The 25,157-nt window shown below is 40.2% G+C and overlaps 2 protein-coding genes across 2 annotated transcripts; one reads left to right on the top strand and one right to left on the bottom strand.

Annotated features, from left to right (window-relative positions):
- Positions 1–279: 279 nt before the first annotated feature.
- On the bottom strand, positions 280–1,336 carry LOC106918165 (protein S100-G-like). Its single transcript, XM_014987712.2, has 4 exons — positions 1,235–1,336; positions 1,031–1,066; positions 801–957; positions 280–519 (listed from the first exon to the last, which is right to left on the bottom strand). Exons 3-4 carry the CDS (start codon positions 936–938, stop codon positions 358–360), a joined length of 300 nt encoding a protein of 99 aa, XP_014843198.2. The 5' UTR covers positions 939–957; positions 1,031–1,066; positions 1,235–1,336; the 3' UTR covers positions 280–357.
- A 2,993-nt stretch (positions 1,337–4,329) lies between these two features.
- On the top strand, positions 4,330–23,970 carry trim46b (tripartite motif containing 46b). Its single transcript, XM_014987737.2, has 12 exons — positions 4,330–5,168; positions 8,221–8,482; positions 8,560–8,749; positions 9,877–10,075; positions 10,854–11,000; positions 11,150–11,245; positions 11,616–11,869; positions 12,868–12,989; positions 13,098–13,436; positions 16,076–16,305; positions 16,952–17,019; positions 18,354–23,970. The coding sequence occupies exons 1-12, from the start codon at positions 5,076–5,078 to the stop codon at positions 18,805–18,807; spliced, it is 2,454 nt and encodes an 817-aa protein (XP_014843223.2). The 5' UTR covers positions 4,330–5,075; the 3' UTR covers positions 18,808–23,970.
- The last annotated feature ends 1,187 nt before the right edge of the window (positions 23,971–25,157 follow it).

Genomic DNA, 25,157 nt, shown 5'->3' with positions numbered 1-25,157 from the left:
TTGAAAGAAGACTTGAACATTTTCCTTCTTTTATGCCCTCTTTCTATCCTGTTCTTTGGTCAGGTGTGCTTTCCATATTGAACTTGCGCCCTCTTGTGGTAGGGATTTTGAAAACTCTGCACATTTGCACTCAGCTGAAGGTGATGAAAATTACTAATGTTAGCGAGTTTGCGCACAAAACATGTTTAATAAATCTCCACCAAACCGGTTTTTGCCACATTTTCAGTTTTTCTACAACTTCAAAAATAAAAACAAATGAATGACAGAGCTGCATAAAGATTTGGCAGCAAAAGGTTTTATTTATTTAATGTCAAACCAAGAATTTTAATTCATCAGTGGTTTTTGGCCTGCTCAGTCTTACTTTCCCTTCTTTGATTTTTCCATGACTTCTTGAAGGGCCTCAAAGTTCATAGAAGCGAATCCTGCAATCATCATAGCAAACTCCTTGAAGTCGACGGCTCCATCCTTGTTGAAGTCTACGCCTTTGAATATCTCTTCTCCAATGTTTTTACCACCCGCCTGGGGAGAAATTAAAATATGAGTAAAAGTTTACTTATTAGCAATATTTCACCTTAAATTACCCCCATGAGGTGCACATTTGGGTAATTTATTAAATTTTTTGCAGATGTGTGAATAGATCAAACATTGCAATGTAACATTTTTTCTGCTTAGTGGGTTATAAACCTTAATTAGTAAAAGCATACTCATAAATAAATATAAGTGCAGAAATATCTAGGCCACACATATTGTGCGAATTTGGTAATTGTCTCACACCAAAGCTGCGCATGTGTTCGCCTCACCTTGAATGAGGGTATCTGTTCATTCAGCAGCTGCAAAAAAGCTTGTTTGGTCAGCTTTCCATCGTCTCCTTGCTTCTCCATGAAGACGCTAAACAAGAGACCCAATGCCATCTCGCATTCAGTAATTTCTTCAGCCATTTTCAGACAGGATAATGATCTGGACACAAAAACAGTAGTCAGAATCACATTTTAAAAAAATAACTGCATCCAGTTTACATTTTTAGACATACCTAACAAAAGCAGAGCAAGTTTCTTGATGCGTGCACCTGAAAAATTTGGATGTAAACAGTTATGGTTCAGTGTGCAAAATTGTCAGTCCATACCCATTCACAGGAATTAATTGTCCAGCAAAACTGGAGGAATTACGTGGGCAAAATTTGCAGAAAAGTTCAGTAACAACAAAAATACAGCACTTAGTTTAGTCCGGAGCTTACCTGGATCCAGAGGCGAGTCCACAGTGAGATCTCTGCTGTTTGGGAGGGTTTAAATAGAGTGAATGGCACAACCTCCGGACCTCCAACACACATTTTTTTTTTTTGTGCCATGACCTGTTTAACAAGTTGTATGAAAATGTTATATAACAGCCCACAATCACACAAACAACAAACAGGAATTCATCATTTAAAATGCATTTCAAAAGCACTGTAACCAATGAAAGTGGCACATGTTCTCACACAACAACTACAACCTATTAGTGGATAACTGCAAAGACGAAAAAAAAAAAATTGGTGTTCAATTATTTTTTACAAATAAAAACCTGAAATTGTGTGTGATCTGTGTTCAGCCCACCTGGATCAGTACTTCGTATAATTAGTTCTGTTTCAATCTATCTTAGGCTGTAGGTTTAGGGTTGACGACCTGCTGGAAGATGAACCTTTACTCTAATCCTAAGTCTTTTACTTTCTGTGTTCATCACAGTCTTGACATCTATCTTGTGCCTATTGAAAAATAATCTTCTCCGCAGCATGATGCTGCCAACCCCAAATGCAGAGGCTTCCAGTACTCATGTTTTCTCTGTTCTGATCAAAGCGTCTCCTTCAGCTTTGCTTCCTTCCTGCTACTAAAGCCAGATTTGTGGGATTACCTGACTTGAGCCGTGGATTAAATTAGGGATATTTGAGTAAAATAGTCACAACACTCTTTCCACGTTTTTATTGGTTTCGTAACTTGCAGTCAAAACTGGTAAAGATGCAACCCAAACGAGTTCCAACTGTGGTTGCAAAATAAAATGGATTTATTTTTTTTACTTTTGGTGTTAGGCGAATACAAACACCTCAGATGTTACATTTGTAAAAAGTTTGAAAACCATAAAATGGAAACGTAAACGGTTTCCAGTGTGGCGCAGTGGTTACCGGGTGTGACAAATCGAACTTGTTTAAACCCGGCTCAACGGATAATCAACAGCTTTGTTTCAAAGTATGTTAGGGAGTGGTGCAGAGCGCAAACACAAAACTGGACTGGTGAGTTTGGGTTGGCAGTGATCTACATGCAACTACTGGAAAAATACAAACTTTCCACATGATAGAAAACACACGGTACTTTGTAATATGTGAAAAAAATTAAATAACACTTTATTCTCTGTTCCTCGCAAACAAAGCAGTATTAGGAAATACAGTATTGATGGAATAATGATGTTGCTTGGAATGCTGAGAATGACTAGTATAAATCAGTAGTTTGTTAGTGTGGGAGTCCTTTAATGCAGCATTATGTAACCTCAAAAGATCAGTTTCTACAAATAACATCTTTCTTTTAGTGGTGCACCCTGCACATATTGTGTTTATGTTTTTATGTAGGCCTAATTCAGTCTTTCATGAAGTCACAGTAATAATGTTTGCATTGTTAAAGTGTTAGATATGGGACAAGTGCCTGCAGGTGAACTGAAAACAAGGAACATTTCCTGGATAGGAAATGAAGGAATAGAGAAATGGTCTAAACAAAGTCTTCACAGGCTTGCAACAAGAGAAAGAGAGATCAGGTAGAAGACCAAATTATTCCTTGTTTTTACAAATAAGGAGAGCATTATCAAGGGCTGATGCGATTCAGTGAAGCTGAAGACAAACACTTTAGATTTTATATTTTGTAAGAAATTTAAGAACCAAAAAACTGATTTGAATGGTTGACGTTATGCAGTGGTTGCAGGGTATGACAAATCGAGCTTGTTTAAACTTGGCTCAGCGGATAATCAACAGCTTTTTTTCAAAGTATGTTAGGGAGTGGTGGAGAGCGCAAACAGAGAGCATGTCAGGTGAGTTTGGTTTGGCAGCAGCTCTTGGAAACTACATGGAAAAGTACAAACACTTCACATGGTACAAAACAGGAGCATGCACCAAGAAGAAGAAGCGCCTTTTTGTTTAACAACAATTGTACTGATTTGGTCGCTTAATATGAAAAAATAAATCTACAACACCATTTTATACGCATAAGGTTACAAGTGGGACAAGTGCCTGCAGGTAAACAGTGAAGACAAAGACCATTTTCTTGAACAGGAAGTGAAGGAACTACTCAGAAATGGTCTAAACAAAGTTTTCACATGCTTGCAACATGATAAACAATTACAACAAACATTAAATAGAACTTTTGAGCCAAAGTTTTCAAATCATTACTTGTTTTTAGAAGGCCATTATTATTATTATTATTATTATTATTATTATTATTATTATTATTATTATTATTATTATTATTATTATTATTATTATTATTATTATGTTTCCACAAATTTTACATTCTGGTTTTCCACAATTCTTTCAGCAGCTAAATGTGATTTGTGATGCCAGAAATAAATATAACCTGGAGTTACATATATAAACTTGATCAAAGCTTCATGAAAACATAATTCACAGGTTAAATGCTGAACAATTCCTGCTAATAGCACAGACCGGTTGGTACTAAGCCACACCCTGTGCATGTACAAACAAGCCATGCAAAAAAATCCAGATTAGATCAAAAAGTAATAAGTGAATACACCAATGTAAAATTTTTGGTGGCTAAAATAAACTCAGTAGGAGCTGCAGAAATTATGTTTACAGAGCATTAATTAGTTGTGGAGTCCACAAAGCTGAGCTTTATGGAAATGACATGGTTGTAAGAAATCCAGAAGAAGTCCAATTTAAAAACTGCTAACTGTGTTGTTTATATCATTATATATACAGCTCTGGAAGAAATTAAGGGACCACTTAAAATGACCAGTTTCTCTGCTCTTTATATTTATATGTTTGAGTAAAATGAACATTGTTCTTTTATTCTATGAACTACTGACAACATGTCTCTGAAATTCCAAGCAAAAGTATTTCCAGAAAATGAGATACGGTCAAGATAACAAAAATATGCAGCGCTTTCAGACCTCAAATAATGCAAAGAAAACAAGTTCACATTCATTTAGAAACAACGATGCTAATGTTTTAATTCAGGGAGAGTTCAGAAACCAATGTTTGGTGGAACAACCAGGAGGTTTTAAAAGGGCTTCAGCGCAGTTTTTCCAGAGCTGTACAGACATCGCCCCCACTGTTGGAGAAATATAAATAAACTTCCTAACTTGTGTACTGTACACCCAATGTTTATCTGCTGATGTTACTTTCTAATATTCTGGGACATTTAAATAAATTTCTACATATAAAAATCCTAATTATTTTGTTTGCTACTCCTGTCAGGTTCAAAACATCTACCTAATCGTATTTTCATTTGGGGCCCCTCATATCCAACCATCCATTTTCTACGCCTTTATTATTATTATTATTATTATTATTATTATTATTATTATTATTATTATTATTATTATTATTATTATTATTATTATTATTATTATTAACTAATAAGCAGAGAGCGTGAGACCCCAGAGCATTTCCTTTCTCTCTCCCAGTATTATCCAGCTCTCTCCCCGCTGTGTGCCTCGCCATTTGAAGGCATCCGGTGAGGGAGGGGTTGGGATGAGGGGCGGGATGTCTGGGTGAGGAATAAAGCTACAGGCATCTGCTAATACTCAGCGTGGATATATTACATTGGCAGTAAATATTTCTTCTTCTTTTTTTCCCCATCTAAACGCATCATGATGTGACGTTATGCCAACATGCTTATTTTTATCCGTGCGCATCTATTGAGAGAGAGAGAGAGAGAAAGAGAGAGAGACAGAGAGAAAAAAAATAACACGCAAGATTGGCTTTTCAGGAGGGATGATTAGCTGCTTCTTTTCACCAGATGAACAATTATAATTATTTGTAATCGTGTTTTTAACATGCACTATAAGATCTGCGGTCTGGATACGTGTCGAGTTGCATCCAGATGATGAAAGCAGGGGGCAGCTATTTTCTTCATGTGGCAGAGATGGATGTGAAAACAGCCTCATCAGCGATGGAAGCCTTGGCTCGGATCAGCGTGAGTATCTTAAGGTTTTATTTGGATTTGTCTCGAGATGTACATAGAAAATCAGTACATTTTCTTTATGCTGACTGCTCGGTGAAAATTGCTTTAAAGGCACAGTGTTCGCGCACAGATTAGTATGAAACAGAGGATCGATACATTTTGGTTCCGTCCAGCAATAATTGCGTTGTATGATTGGTGTGGATCAGATCGGAAAGTATTTTCAAAATTTGCACATTTCTAAACGTGAGACCACGCGTTTCTTTTTCTTTAATTTCTTTTCTTTTCTTTTTTTTTTTTTTGGTTGGGTTCCTTGGATGTTTGTTTCCATGGAGACGGGATGCAGGACTCCTGCTTGCTGCTGAGGGGGAAAAAACGGTGTGCAATGGAGGCATTTCCCCCCACCACCACCCTAGAAGCGGTCAGGTTCAGCAGCGGTGGCCAGAGCGAGCGATCTGAGAGTAGAAATAGAGCAGGCAGACCTGCACCTATGTGTGTGCACGGTGCCTTTTTTCACACCTCCTCTCTGGCGATGTAACGCCTCAAACCCCTCCCCTCCTCTCCAAGAGCGACATCGCTCTCCTCATGCGGGGAGATACAGTGGCTATAAGCACGTATATAGTCCTGCCGTCATGGCGCCCAGATTCCAGGTGAAGGTAAGGATGCGCCTGCTTTAACGCCCTCACCAGCGGCAATGCGCACTGACCATTTTAAGAAGGAGGCAGAGAGGTCCCAGTTTGCAGTGGTTTCTGTAGTCTGCAGGAGAAAACACGGTAGTGGCCTGAAATGTGAATGCTGGAGGAGGTGTCAGACAGGCCGGCGCTGACATTGGAGAATGGCAAAAAAAAAAAAAAAAAAAAGGTGGACTGAAGGATAAAGTTGGTAATTCCACATTCTTTACTGGCTCCAACAGTGTGCTAGCTTAGATTTATTTGCAGGTGCAAAGGCTAATTCAGTTTTAGCCAATACATCTGCAGCTCTATTATTTTATATCTAGAAAGATGCAGGTTTCATCAGTCCGCATGCTACCGGTTTTTGTTGCCCTGCCATATTCTGCATGGCCTTCTGTGGCCACTTCTGTGTGCCGAGATGAGCTGCCCTGTTTTCTTTCCTCCATCACATCATACAGCAGTGACAAAATTACCAAATTCCCCTGTGCAGCACATTCAGGCAGTCTCGTCCTCTGCTTGAAGTTAATTCATGGTGAGTGAGATGGCTGCAGCGGACCCGCAACAGTTTTGCTTTCAGGTTGAGGGTGTGTGTCAAGGGCATCTGCTGAAGCATGTCAGAGAGAGACATGTAGTAAGATGTCACAGTGCCCCGCAAACACAACCTGTTCATAAGGTTGGACCACAACGATGAAGAGAAGTCACTCCATCTGAGTCTGAGATGGAGACTCAGACAGGGGGTTCCGCCTCAGACAGATAAAGACCCCGAGATGCTACCCAGGGGATTGCTAAAAGCCCTAATGGATGCAACGATGAAGAGTGAGGTAGGAGGGGATGAGGGATGAATGGATAGGGAAAATTGGGATGATGGAGCCAGAGGTTGGGATGATGCCAGTAGGGACGAAGGGAGTATAGGGGATGAAAGGTCAGTATCGTATCGTTTATCATTTATCATTTATCATGATAAGAATTTTTATTTATGGTTGTCACGATAAATTTCTATTAATTACATTTAAAAAAAAAACAAAACTGTAGTTTTGCTATTTTTCCCCTCACTTTTTTCAATAAAAGCATCAATAAATACCAATAAATGTGCAAATACAGTTACTGTGTGAAGCTTAGTGATACAAATCACACTTCTTTATGTGACTAGTGTATTACAAATGATATATTTTTCAAGAGCAGGATTTATGTTTGTGTGGCTACAATTTCTGTGACAGTTACCCCAGATAGAAACGATGTGACGGCGAGGAGGGTGAGTTGTGACGAAGGCAGGTAGGGAGGAGGGATTGACGTGGGATGAAGATGGAGATAGTGATGAGAGATTAGAGATGATGAAGGACTTAAGGATAAGAAGTGAGGGATGGAGGATGAAGGAGGTAGTGGAAGTTTAGGGCTAAAGGATGAGGAATGACAGAAGGAGAAAGTGATGAGGAAGGTAAGACATGGTAGTAAACAGGCTGAGAGGGTGAGGGAAGGATTGCATATGAATAATGAAGGAAGAAAGGTAGTCATGAAGGAGGTAACAGGTGATGGGTCAGGAACAAGCATGACAAGTGGGAGACAAATGAAATATGTAGAGATGAGGGAAGTAGAGATAAGAATGGAAGAAGGCAGGGATGAGGGGTGGAGGACAAAATAGGAAAGGAGGAGGGAAAAGGGAGTTAGGTCTCAACACAGCTGGCGCTTTACATGGGTCACGGCTAAACCTTAGCGATTGGGTAAAATTTAAAACCTCTAGAGAGTCCACAGTTCCAGGAAGAGATTGTTTCTCAATACCTGAGAGCCCAAACTCTCCATAAGAAGCGAAGAGTAGAACATGGGTTTGGTTTTTCCAGCTGTTAACACATTTATTGCATTTTTTGTCAAATTGATGTGCTTCAGCTGACCTGCGTTGCCACTCGTCAGCTCTAAACGTGAGTGTTGGTTCGAGGATAAAATAAAATCCACTCTATCCTGCATCGTGCATTATGGCAGCACGTTGCTGCCATAATGCACGATGCAGTTCACACTTGTTTGCATTTTAGTCTCACATCTTAGTTCTGCTGGTATAATTAATGCACCACATTTACATGCATAGTACAATAAAGATGAGGTTAATTTCATAGAATTATAAAGCATATTCTGAAGTTGGTCAAGCGGCTCTTGTCCATGCAGGATACCGTTATATAAGAAATGCAAAGGCTGAATATTTAATATTTGATCTTTATCTATAATTAACATGATTAGCGCCCAGTGACAGCTGTCTGCGACAGTTTTATTCCTTATCCTCAGTAATTCCTGGTTACATCTTAATGAAAACATTTTCAGCTAAAGCCTGTTCCCTAATATTTTTGCATTTCCACGCTTCTCATTTCGTCTTCAGATTATTAAATGTCCCGTAACTTTTCTCCCTGCAGTCCAACATGAAGAGTCTGGAGCACGAGCTGCATTGTCCTGTGTGTAAGGAGATCGTCAAGCAGCCCGTGGTTCTGCCATGCCAGCACAGCGTCTGCCTGATGTGTGCCTCAGAGGTCCTGGTGGCCAATGGCTACCCACCCCCAGAACTCCCCCCGGAGCCCAACTCTCCGGCCTCCACGCCCAACATGCGCTCTCCTCGTCAGGCACGCCGGCCCACTCCCAAACACGAGCAGCGGCCCATTGACCGAGTGCTGCGATCAGGTACAGAGAGTGTACTCTACTTGTTTTCATTTCCTGTTTTGGCTTAAATTTAACTGGTCTTCTGGATTTGGCTTGAGGCCCCCATCCACCTTCACCATCCATGCCTCGCTCTCCCGGACACGGGACGTATCCAGGGCGACGGCGTAAGGAGGGCCCTCCTCTGGTGATGATGTTCCCCTGCGTCCCCTGCGGCCGGGATGTCGAGCTGGGCGAGAAGGGCCTGACTGACTGTCTCCGCAACCTCACATTGGAGCGCATTGTGGAGAGGTAATTATCACAATTACAGAGTCTGGAAAAGTTCAAAAACTAGAAAAAATAATAATAATTTGAAAGCTGTGAAAATTTGGCTAAAAATATGATTAAGGAGTGATGCTGTGTGTAATAAAACCAAGGAGGTGTGGGATCACGTCCAGATCTGATTATTCAGCTGCAGCTGAACTGTGAAAAAATCTTGCACATTGTGCACTACAACATACTGTACAGTGGCTACATTTAATGACTGTTTTTCCACAGTCTAGCAGCTTACAGTTCACTTTCCCCCGTATTTGTTGCTGCTTGTGACATTCTTTGTTCCAACACTTAATTTTTTACAGCCAATGAACAGTCTGATTGAATTTATTTATTTTTTAATAAAAATTACATAATTTAACTCAGTTGACCTACACAATAAAGAGAGGCCAACATCATCCTTGAAAAGGGGACTTATGATGTAAAATTCACATTTAACACGTTTGGTACTTTGATATGTGTTTTTACTGCTTCTGAAAACAGCCCAGGCGCTTCAAAAACACCCAGGCATTTTTTAGAAATAAGTTCATGTTTTTTGGTGTCTGGAAAATGAGTCGTTTCAAAAACCTCCAGGCAGCACTGCACGTCACCTAGCAACCTCAGCAGAGTTCCACCCGTCACCTAGCAACCTCAGCAGAGTTCCACCCGTCACCTAGCAACCCGAGCGGAACTTGAACACATTTCAAGTTCCACTGGTGGAAAAGACAAGGGCTTTGTTGGTACTTTACCATCCAGTAAACACTTGCTGCATTGTTGTTAGTTGTGCAGGAGCCTCAGCTTCTGCTTTTCAAAAATGTACGGTTGTAAAATTGTACATTTGTTTGCAGCCATTTTCAACTGCAAGTATAAATGTCGAGTTGGGGGGAGGGGGGGCTGCAGGGTTCAGTTGGATTTAAAGTGATAACAGGCCCCTAAACATCTCATTCTGAAAGGAGATCTAGAACTAACCAGATTGAAATCTCATTATCTAAGAATAATTTTGTGTAAAAAATGTAATAAACATGATTTGTAAAGCTCATAGATCTATCCTAACCTGTTCCAGGAAGCATAATAGGTCACCTTTAATAAATAATTTCTTAATTGCTTATTTTGTACTCTTGCACCAGGTACAGACACACAGTGAGCCTGGGGAGTGTCGCCGTGATGTGCCAGTTCTGTAAGCCTCCTCAAACTCTGGAGGCCACCAAGGGCTGTGCTGACTGCCGCTCAAATTTCTGCAACGAGTGTTTCAAGCTCTATCACCCATGGGGAACGCCCCGAGCACAACACGAGCACATCCAGCCGACACTCAATTTCAGACCAAAGGTTAGACACTCCTGACCTCCATCCATTTCGTTCATCCCTTCTCTCCATCCGTTTTGCTTTACTTCCCACAGCATGATACGGCCATCACTATGTTTCACTGTACAGTGATATAATTGCTCCAGAGTTGGTACTATCAGGATTACTGCTCTCTTTAGCCTTTATCCTTGTAGGACAGAAATGTCGTACATTTTAGTTTTCAGGTAATGGATTGAATAGAGTTCAATAGAGTTTAGATGCTCAGAGCTTGTAATTCAGTTTTAAAAGTCAAACCTACTTTGAATTCTTACTCAACATGTCTAGTGTGTTCACTGGTCTTGCATGCAACACTTTTCAAATCTGCATTTGTAAAAATACATATTTCTGCAATGCTTTATGTTGATGCATCACATGCAATTCCTAACAGAACATTGAAATTTGGTTTTACAACTTGACAAAACTTTAAGATGAATATAAAATTTGCAAAGCACTATCTATCATATTTAAACTGCATAAAGGCCTTTGATCCCTATTATTTACAATTTATAAAGGCATATAACACACAGTCCCTATTTTATAATGTGCTAAAGGCAAATTTCTGTTAAAAATCTGCCTATTTTCCCATTAAATGCCTTATTTTGTGAATTGCAGGCTGAATCACTTATCAGTAACAAGCAGAATCTTTAAAAATATTAAGTAAAATAAGAAAGAAAGTCGTAACATTTGACGTTGCATGTCGTTTTTGATGATATGGTATTCTAAACATGCATTAGTCCAGGTCTGTTTGTGTTCTTTTGCTCAGGTTCTGACCTGCACGGAGCACGACCAGGAGAAGCTGCAGTTTTACTGCAGGTCCTGCCAGCGGCTGCTCTGCCCGCTCTGCAAACTGCGGCGCATCCACACTGGACACAAAATCCTCCCGGTGGCACAAGCTTACCAAGCTCTTAAGGTTTTATACAAATATGCACTGCTTTGCTTCGATTGCACCTTTTCGTCATATTTCACTTCTGATGAGAAAAACGTTCTCCTGATTTTGTAAAGTGGTCTTGATTAATACATGGAAAGTACTGGATTAAAAAAAAATGTTTATGTTTACAGGAGAAGATAACTAAAGAGATGAACTTCATCCTGTCCAGCCAGGACACAGTTCTGGCTCAGATCACCCAGCTGGAGAGCGCCATCACTCAGACTGAGGTGATGAAAACACTTAGCAGTTAAATCCCCAAAACATCCTAAAGCTGCTGTGTGTTTCTCTCGTCTTGAGACATAATAGTTTACTTTTGAGGGCTATAGATAGTTTGACATCAGTTATCATTAAATCGACTGAAAAAAGTATCAAATGTCTCAGACACACCTTTGGCTACTTTTGTGCTTTTAAGCAATTTTCATATATTTTTCAAGCATCAAATCAGTTACTTTGCTTTTAAACACCAGTGATCACATGTTTGTATTTCCCAGCAGGGGTGTTACATTCCCTGCATTGCATCCAGTCTTTTTAAAATTTTAACCTGAACCTGTGGAGCCACCGTAGCTCTGTGAACTCCTCTCTGGTTTGTACAACCAGGTGAACAGCGTGTCGGCCAGAGAGCAGCTGGCCCAGAGCATCAGGGACCTGACGGCGGCTCTCGCCGAGCGTCACGCCTCGCTCACCCAGGCCCTGGAGGCGGCGCGGCAGAAACGCGGCGAGGCGCTGTCTGCTCAGGTGGCGGAGCGACGCGGCCTGATGGAACATGCGGGGCTCATGGCTTTCACCCAGGAGCTGCTGAAAGAGACGGACCAGCCCTGCTTCGTGCAGGCCGCTCGCCAAACACACAACAGGTTTTCTCTTTTGTTTAGCTCTGGTGTCACTCTTTGAATCTCAGAAGGGCTAAAGGAACATCTCTAAATTATCTGGATTGGGGTGAAAATGATTACTCTAATTGATCAAGACAGCTGTCCAGGTTGTCATGAATAGATCACAGCAGGTTTGGCTTAAGACCAAATCATGCAATGCCAGAAAATTAACTGAAACCTAACAGATGCATCTCAGACTCCACAGATCTCTGCCAGCATGTTAAATGTTTCAGTGTGAGTCGGAACAGGTGGGGAAAAACTAAAGTTGTGTTTGGCTTATTTTGAAGGGATGTCAGGAGAAACACTTATCTGACCAAAATTACATCTGAATGAACCAAACGGCTTCTGGAACAAGGCCTTTTGGGCAGATGAGACTAAAACAAAGACATTTTACCTTAATACTGAGAGAAAACCAAATGGCTAAGTGCTAACTGGTGATGTTTTTAATCTGATTTTGGTACAGACTAACATTTATTAATGTTAAAATCCCTTAATTTTAACATTATTAGTATCAGAATTCACAACTAAACGGGTTTGCTTAGATCATTGCAGCTGCATGATTGATTAAATCTCACTGCTGCTGTTGGTGATGCGATTCCTCTTTAAACAAGCCACAGACGTTTACTGCTAAGAAAAACAATCTCCAAATCCGCATTAATCTCTAAATCTAAATGATGCATAATATTTATGTAATCTAAGGTTGAGTCATATCTTCTTATAAGCATTGCTCAGTGGTTTAATGACCCACAAGACAATGTTTGGGTACTTTGTCTTCTGCAGAAAAGAATGAGTTTGACGTGTTCAGAGAACTAATGAGGTGTTATTTTTGGCTCTGTCCAACAGATTTGTTAGGAGTAATAAAAACGTAGAATAGCAGTGGTCTTGTCTTTTATGCAGCCCATTTAATCCTTCCTATTGAAAACATTGTGTAAACACTTTTCCTCCTCTTACGTTGTTTTTCTTTTGCTTTTGAATGGAACCAGGTTGAGCAAAGCAATCGAGAATCTCCAGCATTTCACTTTGGCTGCTGATCCGTCCTTCAGACACTTCCAGCTGGATGTTTCCAAAGAGCTCAAACTCCTGACAGAGCTTAACTTCATCCAAGGTAAGGAAGAGAGTGGTGATGCATGGATATTAAGATAAAAGAGACCAAAATAAAGACAAATTGAGGGAATACAAACAAAAGTAAACACTGAACACGCTCTTGTTTCAGCTCCTCTGGCTCCCGTCATCGACACCCAGCGCTCTCTGGCTTACGACCAGCTCTTCCTGTGCTGGCGGCTGCCTCAGGAGTCGGCGCCCGCCTGGCATTTTTCCGTGGAGTATCGCCGCCGAGGCGTGGTGCCCGGAGGAGCTTCGAGGGGTGGGATCAGAGGAGGCCTGGCTGCCGCCAGGTGGGGCTGGCAGCGGCTGGATGAAGTGAGCGGAACCAGCGCCGTGATCGACAGGCTGGAGATGGACAGTGTGTACGTCCTGCGCGTGAGGGGCTGCAACAAGGCGGGCTACGGGGAGTACAGCGAGGAGGTGTACCTGCACACCCCACCTGCACCAGGTGGGGGAACGCTCGTGTCAGCGCCTCTTACTGGCTTTTCCTGTAGAGACGTTCGTGAAAAATGGGTGGACACCAAACAATTTATGAAATTGCAAAGTGCAAAAACACAAAATCTTACCAAGTATTATTGGTCAAGTTTCTACTGCACATATCTTAGTACAACTGACATAACTTACAAGTAACTTTTCAGCAAGATATAAAAGCTTGCTTTAAATCATTAATTCTGTAATATTGATGAAAAATACTAATTTTAGGTGAAATAATCTACCAGTGAAAAAATACATGTGTCTTATTCCACTGGTAGATTACATCAAGAACTTTTTCATCAATATTAAGAAATTATTGACTTAAAACAAGCTCCTATATCGTGTTGAAAAGTTACTTCTAAGTCAGTTTTACTTCAAGTGTACTAGGATATTTGCAGTAGAAACTTGACCAAAAATACTTGGTAAGATTTTGTGTCTTTGCAGAGCCCGAAATTAAACCCACATTATGAATCATGCAAAATTTGAACAGGCCGCTCAAAAAATTTGAACATGTTGGAAAATGTTATTCGTTAAAGGTTAATTGCTGAGGAATCTGGCTGTCCACAAATTGCTGTTTCCAAGCAAATCAATGAAAAGTTGAGAGGAGGGAAAAAGTAAGGTTGAAAAAGCAGCGTTAGGAGATTTTTGAGTCAAAACCCGTTCCAGAGTCATTTTCCTCGATCCTCGTTTTAAACCAGAAGCATCAAATCTGGGATAAAGAATTGGACTATCACTCAGCGGTCCAAAGTATTCTTAGTAGATAAAACTCAATTTTTGGAGATGCTTTTCAGCAGGCCAACAAAAGGAGTATGAAACTCCTTTTTTTTGTCTGAATTGTTTGTGTTTTGGGTTTTCATGAACTGTAAATCATATTCATGCATAATAACTCTCAAAGGTGAAAGAGTTTGCTATTTGAAAACTGCAGTAAATAAATTTTAAATGATATTCTAACTTTCCGAGCTGCACCTTAACTCTTTGGCCACTGATGTTATTCGATGTTTGACTTTGCCAAGAGTTTGGCTGGTTCATAGTCTGTTTCTCTCATTTCTTTTGTAGCCCAGCAAACTGATTGATGGGTCTAGTGGTTCACCAAACAGAGACAAAATGAAATGCAGTGAAACAGGCAGCACAAGGATAGATAATGCTCTACAAACAGAGACTGACACCCAGTGAAGGGCGCAGCTTAAAGGTTTCTTGTGTCCACACACAGAGGCATGTACTGCCTGCCACAACTAGTTCTGGTTTTCTTTATCCTTGATTTCTCTGCACATAAACTTCATTAAAAGCTGTGATTCCATCCTGATTTTAAATGTTCAAATAAAAGCAGATATTTACAACGGCTGTATAAAATCAAATATGACTTAAAAGAAAATCTACTTTGTAATTTAACAGCTTGAAATCGGGCCTCTGTCTCTCTAAAAAAAAAAAAATCTGCTCTGTCTGAAACTCTGAGACGGAGTTTCAGAAAGAGCAGGTAAAAACAACATTTTTACCAGCCCTGCACTGAGAAGTAGCTCGTATATTGAGCTTAACAGATGTGCAGTTCCAGTAGCCGTGTGCTAATTGCTGCTGGCTAGTCTGAAAGCGCTCAGTCGGGGAGTCGCTGCTCTGTGAGGCGAAAGAAGTAAAGCTTGAAAACTGCAGCTCCAAGGAGGAGCAACGCCTCTGAGGTGGCGCTGCGTCCACCCAGGACTTTTGCACATTTGAATGGTTGCCATGAAGATTAAATAATCATGAAAGAATCCAGGCAACACTCTAAGTACGTATTTGACAAAGGAATAACATTATAACATGACGTAAAGCTCAAAAAACTTCATTTTACATAACACTGCCCCTCTAAATAGGCACAGTCGTAAAAGTAGTAAAATCTGAAATACAAAAAAAACTAAATGAGTCTTTTCTTTTTCCATTTCCACCTTTTTTCTGCAACAGTCTTCTCACTACCGACACATCCTCACTGTCTTGCTCTTTATTCCCTCACTTATTTCCATTTCACAGCTTTGTACTTGTCATCTTGAGCTGTGCTACTTCCACGCTGCCCAGCCTACATGCCTCCCACAGAACGTAAGAAGTGCATTCATCCCTGTCCCTCCTCTCTGCACCCCTATGTCATCCTCTGTTACAAGACCATCCCATTTTAGCTCCCAAACCAAGATCTGTCCGAGCGCTGATGAGTTTTGCACTTTGTTAAGACATGGGGCTTAACAAAATGGATCGGCTTCAGATCCGGGGCTTTGTAAGGGTCGATTTGTGTGCCTGGTGAATTCCCTATTCCCCCCGTTGGCTGTTTCCCCTTCCTGCTATCCTATCAACAACCAGGCTTCCTTCTGCAAGAGCTGTGTGGTGATAACTGCTGTTTATTTGGCTCCCTGAGTCATCGGTGTAAAGATCAATGTGTTTTTCTCTTGCAGTGCTGATGGGAGGAGGTGCATGTCTGCTCTTTTCTTCTTGATGCTTTCTGGCAGTAAATCTGCACAACTTTCCTCCTGTTATCTCCCGAACTTCTTCTGTCACTCTGCTCCTAAATCTGACGTTCCTTCTCGTCTTCTCTCATAACTCTCGGTCTGATCTCTCCGTATCTTCCTCCTCTCTCTGCCTTCTCCTCTCTATCAGTGCTTAATTTCTACCTTGACTCTCGTTGGGGTCTCCATGCTGACCGACTGGTGGTCAGCAAAGAGCAGCGTGGGGCTCGAAGCGTCCCCGGTCTCTCCCTGCTGCAGGCCGCCGACCACGCGCTCACGTCCTGCCACCTCACGTCGGACCTCCTGGTGGGGGACGTTGCCATTACACAAGGAAGACACTACTGGGCATGCTCAGTGGAGCCTGGATCCTACCTTGTAAAGGCAGGTTCATTCTAGTTGCACCACATGGAGACATTGTATAAACTTAAACAATTGTTGATTCCCTTTATTTATACTGTAGCCTAAACAGCAATTACCATTGAACCACATGTTAGGTTGAACTATTGTCAGTTCTCTCTAACAGGATTTCATTCAGGGTCTTTTAAATTAAACTGCAACAAACTATTGTAGTAATATTGTGGCATTTTATGCTATTTTAAGTATTTTCTTTGTGTTTTGTTGAAGTGAAGTTCTCAAAAAAAGACATTAAAGGCAGATGTTGTTCAGTTAAAACCAAAAATGTTGAGCTTAGGGTAATTGGTACATACTGAAAAATAAGGAAAACTGCAGGATTTGATATATTTTTAAGGGTCATGTAAATACATTAGATCTTATAAATCCATCCATCTAATTTTCACATCCAGTTATCTGTATCTAATTTGTCCTTCCTATCTTATTTGATTCGAGTGAATTAAATAAACAAAACAACAGCAATTTTCTACTGTAGAAGAAAAACGATTTGGAAGGGAGTTCAGAAATTATTTTTAGATTCTGGATCGTTTCTGAAAAAAAAAAACGCGGTTTCAGCTTCTCGTTGAATACAAGAGGCCTCACTTCTCGTTTGCTGCGTCTTGTTTTTGCTGAGCAGGTTGGAGTCGGGTTGGAGTCCAAACTGCAGGAGTGGTTTCACCTCCCACAGGACATGGCCAGTCCTCGGTGAGTTCAGCAAACACACACACACTCCAGACTGTGAAACACAGCGGTGGCAGCATCATGCTGCGGATTCTGAGGGACAGGAAAAGCTGGTCGGTAGGAAGAAACTCAGATGGAACGGAGAGGCTGAGAACATTGACCAATCTGAGCTGGAGCCATTTTGCAGAGAAAATATAGAAATATCAGTCTGTAGATAGAGACGCTATAGAAGAGTTGGTTCAAGAAAATATCATGTTAGATTGACGGAATAAAAAAAAGCTTGTTCTGCAAATAAAATTGGAAACTACATATTTCTTTCCTTTTTGACATTTATGCCCTGTTTGGTCTCCTAGTGGACTTCTTATAGCATATATCATGCAGGAGTTGCTAATCTTTACAATCCAAAAAGCCACTTTTGCCCTCAGTCCAACTAAAAACATACAAAACCCTTTTTGACTAATTTACTCATTTGTTGTTCGTTTTGCTCATTTAACCCCATGTTTCCAGTGAGTCTGGCAGCATCACAGTTGATAATAGAGGTGAAATTCATAAGTTAATTTCCTGTTTATGGTGTGAGGACTGCCTGTGAGATGACAAAGCTGCAAAAACACCCATTTTACATATTTGCACAAGGCAGAGACTGTATTTAAACGAGAGCATTTCCTTTGTTTGTCAGAGAATGTTTTGACAGACAAACTGTGAAACTCGTTGCATTTTCTCCTAAAGGCAAGTAGACAAAGATCTGAAAGAGACTCTAACTCTTGTGATTTCTATCTCGGTAATTTTTCCAACACCTTTTAATATCAAATGCACTTAGGCTATACATGAGGTTACCTTTCTTCATGACTCATTAAATAAAAGAACAATAAAAAAAAAAAACATTTCGTCTTGGACTTAAAACTATCAGATACTTTGGCATGAATTGAAAAATGCTCAGAATAAAACACTTCAATTAACTGCTCAAATCCTGCAGTTTCAGAAAAGACGAGTGAGGCAAAGTTCCTCCATGTCAACGCCAAACACTCCAGTGACCACAAAGGCTTGATGGCGGTTGGTGCTGCCAAAGGTCGCAACATCAACGAGTAAACTTAAGGTCAAGTTTACTCGTACAGCACATTCCAGCAGCAAGGCAGCTCAAAGTGCTCTACACCATAAAAACATAATACAGTAACTGGAGCAGGCAGTAAACACTAAATTTTGTCAAACGCCATCGTCAAAATAAACAAGCGAATGTGCTGATCAGTGTTCCAGTTGATCAACACCTGGCGGGTCAGTTCAGGGGCAGCTGGTTTTCCACGTCACTGCAGGTTTGGTTGCAGACACAGAAATATTCATCACTGCGTTTGTTTTTAACCAAGCTACGACCCAGACAGCGGCCATGACAGCGGAGCAGAGGACGCGCTGGACTCTGCGCCGCCCTTCTGCTTCCTCACCATGGGCATGGGCAAGATATACCTGCCCCAGCACAGCTACCACCACCACCACCACAACAACCACGGGGGCAACAATCGAGACCCGCTCACCAACAACAACGTCCCCACGGGCCTCACCTACCCGCTGCCTCCTCGACTCGGCGTGTGCCTTGACTTTGAGAAAGGGCGTGTCACGTTCTACGACGCCCACTCCCTGCGGCCCCTGTGGGAGGGCCACGTCGACTGCTCCGGCCCCGTCTGCCCTGCGTTCTGCTTCATCGGCGGAGGCGCCCTGCAGCTGCAGGAGCTGGTGGCCAACCGCAACGCAGACCAGACGCCGGTCAGGAGGGTGACCATCCAGCCCCGCGTCACCAATTTAAACCACAACAACAACAACTGATCCCCGATCTGCCGGTAATCTGGAATGTATTTGGCAAGTATTTACTCAGCTGCAGCAAAAAGGTAGACATCTCAGCGATTTCTTTGTTTTGTATTCCATTTTATTTAAGAAAAACAAGATGTTTCTATAGCAACAAATATGCAATGTAATTATGTTTCTTACATTTTGTTACATGCGGTTTTGCAACAGTTATTGCTTAAGTGGTGTCTGGTAAATCCAGCACTCAGTATGTAATTATATATATTTAGTGCTTGCACTTGTAGCCAGGCTATGTTGCATTTACAGCTATAAAGCTTATGTAAAAAAATAAAAGAAGAAGAAAAAGCGTAACACAGTTTTCTCTATAATGTATATGCTTTTGTTATGTATGTCTTTAATGTTTGCCTTTCTTTCATGTACAGTACCCTCCTCACTTACTGCCACCTCTGGGAAGGATGAATGAAATGCCTTCAAATATTTCTTAAGCAGAAATTCAGAGGAAAATTCAACCTTTAATTTGAGTCAAATCATCCTTAACAAACTCATCATTGGCCCAATTATTGGTAATCAATACTTTGTACAACAACCTTTTGGTAATTGGGTGGCATTGAAAAGAGGTTAGAGCACATGTGTCAAACTCAAGGCCCGTGGGCCACATGTGGCCCACCATGTCATTTTATGTGGCCGGCCCCAGCATTTTATAGGCCGATGATTTACTTAAAATAGGTTCTGAGCACAAATTGACTGCAAACTACATCTCCCACAATGCATTCTGATTTTTACCAGCCAACATTACTGCTTCTCGCCACTAGAGAGCAGCAGAGTCACCTGCTGCTTATTGATTTTCCCAGCGAATAAAACTGAGACATCGACAAGCTAACATCAAAATGTCCGAGAAAAGAAAAATCGATTTACAAGTAAGACTGTGAATGAAGATGTGTGTGAGTTGGTGTCAGGGCGGCAGGTCGCGCTAGACTTTTTTTTTGTTATCCGTTATCTTGACCGACAACATAAAAAAATAAAAAAAAATCGGTCATGTACTATTTTTATCCGTGAAATTACAATCATATTAACATCGGCTATTTAGTCGCATTTTATGCGGTTCAGTTAATATTCACCGTGAATCCAGATCCCATCACCAATTAAGCAGATAAATGTATCCACATCTAAGCGACTTCACATTTCTAATTCTTCGCAGCGGCGGAGCCGCGTCCGCAGTGGTTGAGCAGCGGACTGTGCATGTTACAGTCTAATTAACTTTTGCATCGTCATTTATTTCCTCCAGATAAACTACCGGCTCCTCAAATGGATTAACACAACATTGCATTCTCTGTAGTTTTCTCTGGTCTGTAATGGAGACTTGAATTTTCAACCAAAAGTTTGTAATGTGCTTCCTAACCATTTTTTATTTGTAAGAATTGATTTTACTTTTTAGCCAAGACTCTGTAGAACCATTTGTCTCTGCTAATGACATCTTCAATATATTTTTTGATCCCAGGCTTAGTTTATGGACTGAACAGACAGAAACAGTTACCATTATACATTTTGAACTGTTGATTTTATTTTTGAACCATTTTTTAATTTTGAAGTGTTGATTTTGTTTTCCAACCATTTTTAAAGTGTTGATTTTATTTTTGAACCATTTTTTAATTGCAAAGTGTTGATTTTATTTTTGAACCATTTTTAATTTTGAAGTGTTGATTTTATTTTTGAACCCTTATTTATTTTGAAGTGTTGATTGTGTGAAAGACCTTACACATGAATTGCCCCATATGGGGTTTGAACCGACAACCTCAGCATTACCAGCACGGTGCTCTAACCTGCTGAGCTAACTCACCTACCTTACAAACTGTTGAGTTTCCATGGATTTAAGAACTTACATGATCTTACCACAATGAAGATTTGATAAAAGTGCTTATATTCTAATGTTTTTCAAAACAACGTACATAATATTTTATTTTCCAGAGATTTTGTATTTTGAAGTGTTGATTGTATTTCACAGATATTTTTTAATTTAATGTGTCAATTTTATTTTTGAACCATCTTTTATTTGTAAGTATTGATTTTATTTCATAGCCATTTAGCCAAGTCTCTGTAGAACCATTTGTCTCTGCTAATGACATCTTCAATACAATTCTTTGATCCCAGGCTTAGTTTATGGACTGTAATGTTAAATCAGGCACAAGTATAAGTCTGACAGTTTGTTCACCAAGTTACTGTGCTCTCTGAGAGGATCTGTGGTATAAGTATTTGACATTGTTCCATGCCCATTGTTGACATTAGTCTCTAACAACTGTTGGATCATCTACTAGGAACAGTGGAAAGAGCATGAGTTTCTGTAGTGTAGTGGTTATCATGTTTGCTTTACATGCAAAAGGTCCCTGGTTTGAAACCAGACAGAAACAGATTTAGTATGTTCTATTCATCACAGGAGTTTACTCTGTGGTGTCATGGTCTGTACTCTGAATCCAGGCATCTGAGTGCAAACCTAAGTTGACATTTTCATGCGTTGCATCTCACATCATCAACTTTGGAACCTCAAACTGAAACAAAGCAGAGAAGTTCAGTTCCTGTAGTGTAGTGGTTATCATGTTTGCTTTACATGCAAAAGGTCTCTGGTTCAAAACCAGACAGAAATGGTTTTTGTAGGTTATGCATCTCTTGGGGTGCAGTGAGACAACAAGAGCCTTCCTCTTTTGTGATGGTTAATTTGCCAATCGACTTCAATGTAGGCTTCTTTGAAATCGAAGCTACTTTACTTCAGTTACCAATTGGCAGTTCTATGGTGTAATGCACATGCATCTACATTTTTATCATAGTGACAAAAACCACCCCAATAACTTTTAATAAATTAAATTAAGCGACTTCACTTAAATTAGCATCACTTCACCCGCTGGGTTCTGAACGCACTTCCTCCTGGTTCCCATCTGCAGAAAAATCTGCACTAATTCATCAGTCAGTTGGATCTGTCTGATCCAAACAGATCAACTGAACTCTGTGAGTGTTTTACCCTGCGCGGTCCGGTGTGCGCTTTTACCAGGATTATTTATTTATTTATTTATTTATTTTGCGTGGTTTCGCTTCTCCGAAACGGACAGATGTTACGTTTGCAGCTCCTCCAGAGCGCCGCTCTCCTGGGTAACGTGAACCCAGAAGGCTCCATTTGTTAAATCCGCTGGATGTTAGAAACTTCCAGCGGTTTCTAATTCTTCGCAGTCCGCAGTGGTTGAGCAGCGGACTGCGCATGATACAGTCTAATTAACTTTTGCATTGTCCACAACGTTGCATTCTCTTTAGTTTTCTCTGGTTTGTAATGGAGACTTGAATTTAACGCGCCATTTCAACCAAAGGTTTGTAATGCGCTTTCTAACCAGACGCTCCAAAGCGTCCGGTCCATAACTCTTCAACACGCCGTCAGCTCCCGGTCAGAAAGACGCATTTAGTTCAGAGACCATGAGATGATATTCAGAAAGGATTTTTAAATTAATTGATTTCAGTTGCCTCTGAGACTAAATCTTTGCGTAAAGTCTATCATGTCTGGCCATGTGACTTATTATTTGTTTGCTTACCTTTAAACACTGATTTAAATATTGTAATTTTTAAACTGAGCCGTAATTTTACATCCATGGAAACTCAAATGTAATATTTTAAACTTCAATACATAAAATCAGTTATTTAACAATATGAGGTGGTGTTTAATTTATTTTTAACATTGTATTTTTATACATTTATGCTAATGGTGCCCAAGTCTAGTTTTGCAGAGCTACCATCTGCAGCTTTAGATGGATTCCTTCTCTAACACACCTGGACCATTGACTCATTATAAGCCTCTACAGAACTGGATGAGGGAAGTCAACCTTTTGTCTGGGGTGTTTTAGCAGGGATGCACTCCTGATCTGTACCGTCAATGTGGCCCGTTGAGGGGGGCCAATATGCTGAAGTGGCCCTGGTGAAATTGAGTTTGACACCCCTGGGTTAGAGGATGCGCTGTCAGTTGTGCCTTTAAGTTTTCTATTGCCTATTTGTATATTCAGTAAATGGGGAATTGTCGCCCCCTTCTGACTGCTGAGGGTACAGGCACTATTGCATGTCCATTTATCCTGCACTAAATGAAGGAAATTATTCAAAATCTGGGCAAAAAAATTTAATATTTGACCGTTCCTCTTTGCACAGTCTCGTTAAATCTTCCAAAGTCTTGGATCCTCCTTTATAACTGAATCTATTCAGCTCATCTTGCAGATTCTGAATGATTTTTGTAAGATTTAAATAATTTCTGTGTTGATTTGGTGATAATGCAGATAAAAGCCCCAGGGATGACCGATTTTTAACGTTTCTCATAGTTGTCATCATGTTTGTTTATTTAAAATCTTCTGACATTTCAATGATATGCATGCTAACAATGTTTCTTCAGGCTTTGGAAAATAAATAATCCCACAGCCTTACAACTTCAGAATCAAGGCGCAAAGACAAATCAAGTCAAGCATATTGAACAAAATAATCAACTAATGTGAGTCTAGTTAAAACTAGACTGTGATGATTGCTGATTCTCGCTTTCGATTGGATTAATGTACTCAGTTTAAAGGTTGGATTCTTCTGAGATGTTCAGTGTAAGATTATGCTTAAAAGTGTTTTATTTCAAGGCGTTTTACACATAATTTGTCAGAGATGACAATAAATGTGAGAGGGGCAGTGTAAGTGCATTACAGAGAAAAGCCTAAAAGATTTTATTGCTTCTATAAGTAAATATGTTTTTCACCACAGCTTCTGTTAGCCATTTGATCTCAGCCAAAGTTATTGTTTTATGGGATGTAAATGTTCTAAATTAGAGGTACAGAGTAACAATGAGACACTACGGCAATTACAGGCTCCAATTATACCTCTGGTACACAGTTAATCACTAGTTCTCACAGTTTTGTTTGTGCATTGCCGTTTCGTATTTCAAACACGAGTCTGATGTTAGAGCGTGTGTGTAGGAGAGTCTGGTTTCCCTACAATAACGGGCTGACAGTATATGCTTTATCATTTTTTTCTTTTTTTTTATGTGCTTGATTGTAAAAGAATGAGCAACACTTATGAAGAAGAGTAGCAGATTAACTCAGAGTAAACTTCACCTACCGAGAGAGTGTTTGTTAAAGTATAACAAAGGAAATAAACACGGAATAAAGTGAAATTGTTTAAATTACACTCTGATTCCTTTCATTTGTGGGTGTTTTTTTTATTTGAATTATCTCCAGCTTCTTTAATGTGAGGATGTGTAAGAGTTTCACCACCGGGGGGCAGCAAAACACCAGAGAGAAATCCTTCTGCATCTGCACCTAAACGGATGGCAAAAACGATTCATATTTGGAAAGATTGCTAATTGGAAATGTGGAAATTTGGCAAACAAATGTTTTGATAAGCGTTATTCAAATCCAGTAGATCTTGGTCCAGATTTTCTCCTTCAATGGAAACCAGAAAACGAAACAAAAGCCTGAATAAATGAATTGAAATAAAATGAATTCATAAAGGTGCAAGACACTGCACAGGGGAGCATTCAGGATCCAACTGTGCTTCATGATGCAAATTCACCTGAGTCTCCTGGCGTTTCAGTTTGAGGCACTATCAGCATTCAGACCTGGGAAAAAGTTTTTCTTTATTTTACTGGCAAAAACATAAAATCACTGACATTAAACAAAAGTATTGTTAAAGGGAGTTGTAGCTCTGAAATGAAAAGCACCTTTTGGTGCGACAGTGGTGACATTTGAACGTTTCTTGCTTTTTATTTGAATCGTTCAGTAATCTGTCAGGTACAAATAGGCTCATTCAGTTTCTCGTGTGTGTTGGTTTAATATTTTAGGGGTGTATAATCATCACTGATGGTTTAAAGGGAAGAGCTTCGACATTAACAATCTTAAGATGGAGATAAATGAGCTAAGTTACAGAGAGAATAACATCTGTATTGCAAGGTGATTTTTAAATCTAATGTCATCTCATAGAAAAAGCCTATACCTTTCTGACTTGGATATCTTGACCTAGTGCATCCAGAAGGAAGAAATAATTGCTTTATGGTTGGAAATCTGTCCAATATAATTGTTTTTTTTTTTGTTTTTTTTTCCACTATCCTGTAGCCTGGAGTCGAAGAACTTTGAGCTTTGCATTTTGCGCTTCACTTATTGCGATTCTCAGAACCCCCCCGCCCCCCCAAAAAGAAAAAAAACAGTCATCCTCATACAAATTTAAAGCACTGTGCCAGAAAATACAGCTTATCTCTTGTCTTTTGGATATCAAAAACAAACCATGAGGCCTTAAAAGTTAGAAATACAACAAAACCTGCCATTCCAGTAATTGAGGTGTATGCCAAACGTCAGAATAAGGAATGGCTACTTGAACAC

Source organism: Poecilia mexicana, unplaced genomic scaffold (assembly GCF_051168715.1).
Source record: "Poecilia mexicana isolate PSO_F unplaced genomic scaffold, ASM5116871v1 scaffold_11, whole genome shotgun sequence".
Classification (NCBI taxonomy): domain Eukaryota; kingdom Metazoa; phylum Chordata; class Actinopteri; order Cyprinodontiformes; family Poeciliidae; genus Poecilia; species Poecilia mexicana.
The sequence above is the reverse complement of the archived record's forward strand: the minus strand, read 5'-3'. Positions and strand labels throughout refer to the sequence as shown.

Excerpts from the sequence above, each read along its gene's own strand:
- LOC106918165 (XM_014987712.2), bottom strand. The coding sequence starts at position 938 with ATGGCTGAAGAAATTACTGAATGCGAGATGGCATTGGGTCTCTTGTTT. Across the intron at positions 520-800 it reads AACAGATACCCTCATTCAAG|GCGGGTGGTAAAAACATTGG; the intron begins GTGAGGCGAACA and ends ATTTCTCCCCAG.
- trim46b (XM_014987737.2), top strand. The coding sequence starts at position 5,076 with ATGATGAAAGCAGGGGGCAGCTATTTTCTTCATGTGGCAGAGATGGAT. Across the intron at positions 16,306-16,951 it reads CTGGATCCTACCTTGTAAAG|GTTGGAGTCGGGTTGGAGTC; the intron begins GCAGGTTCATTC and ends TTTGCTGAGCAG. Across the intron at positions 17,020-18,353 it reads CAGGACATGGCCAGTCCTCG|CTACGACCCAGACAGCGGCC; the intron begins GTGAGTTCAGCA and ends TTTTTAACCAAG.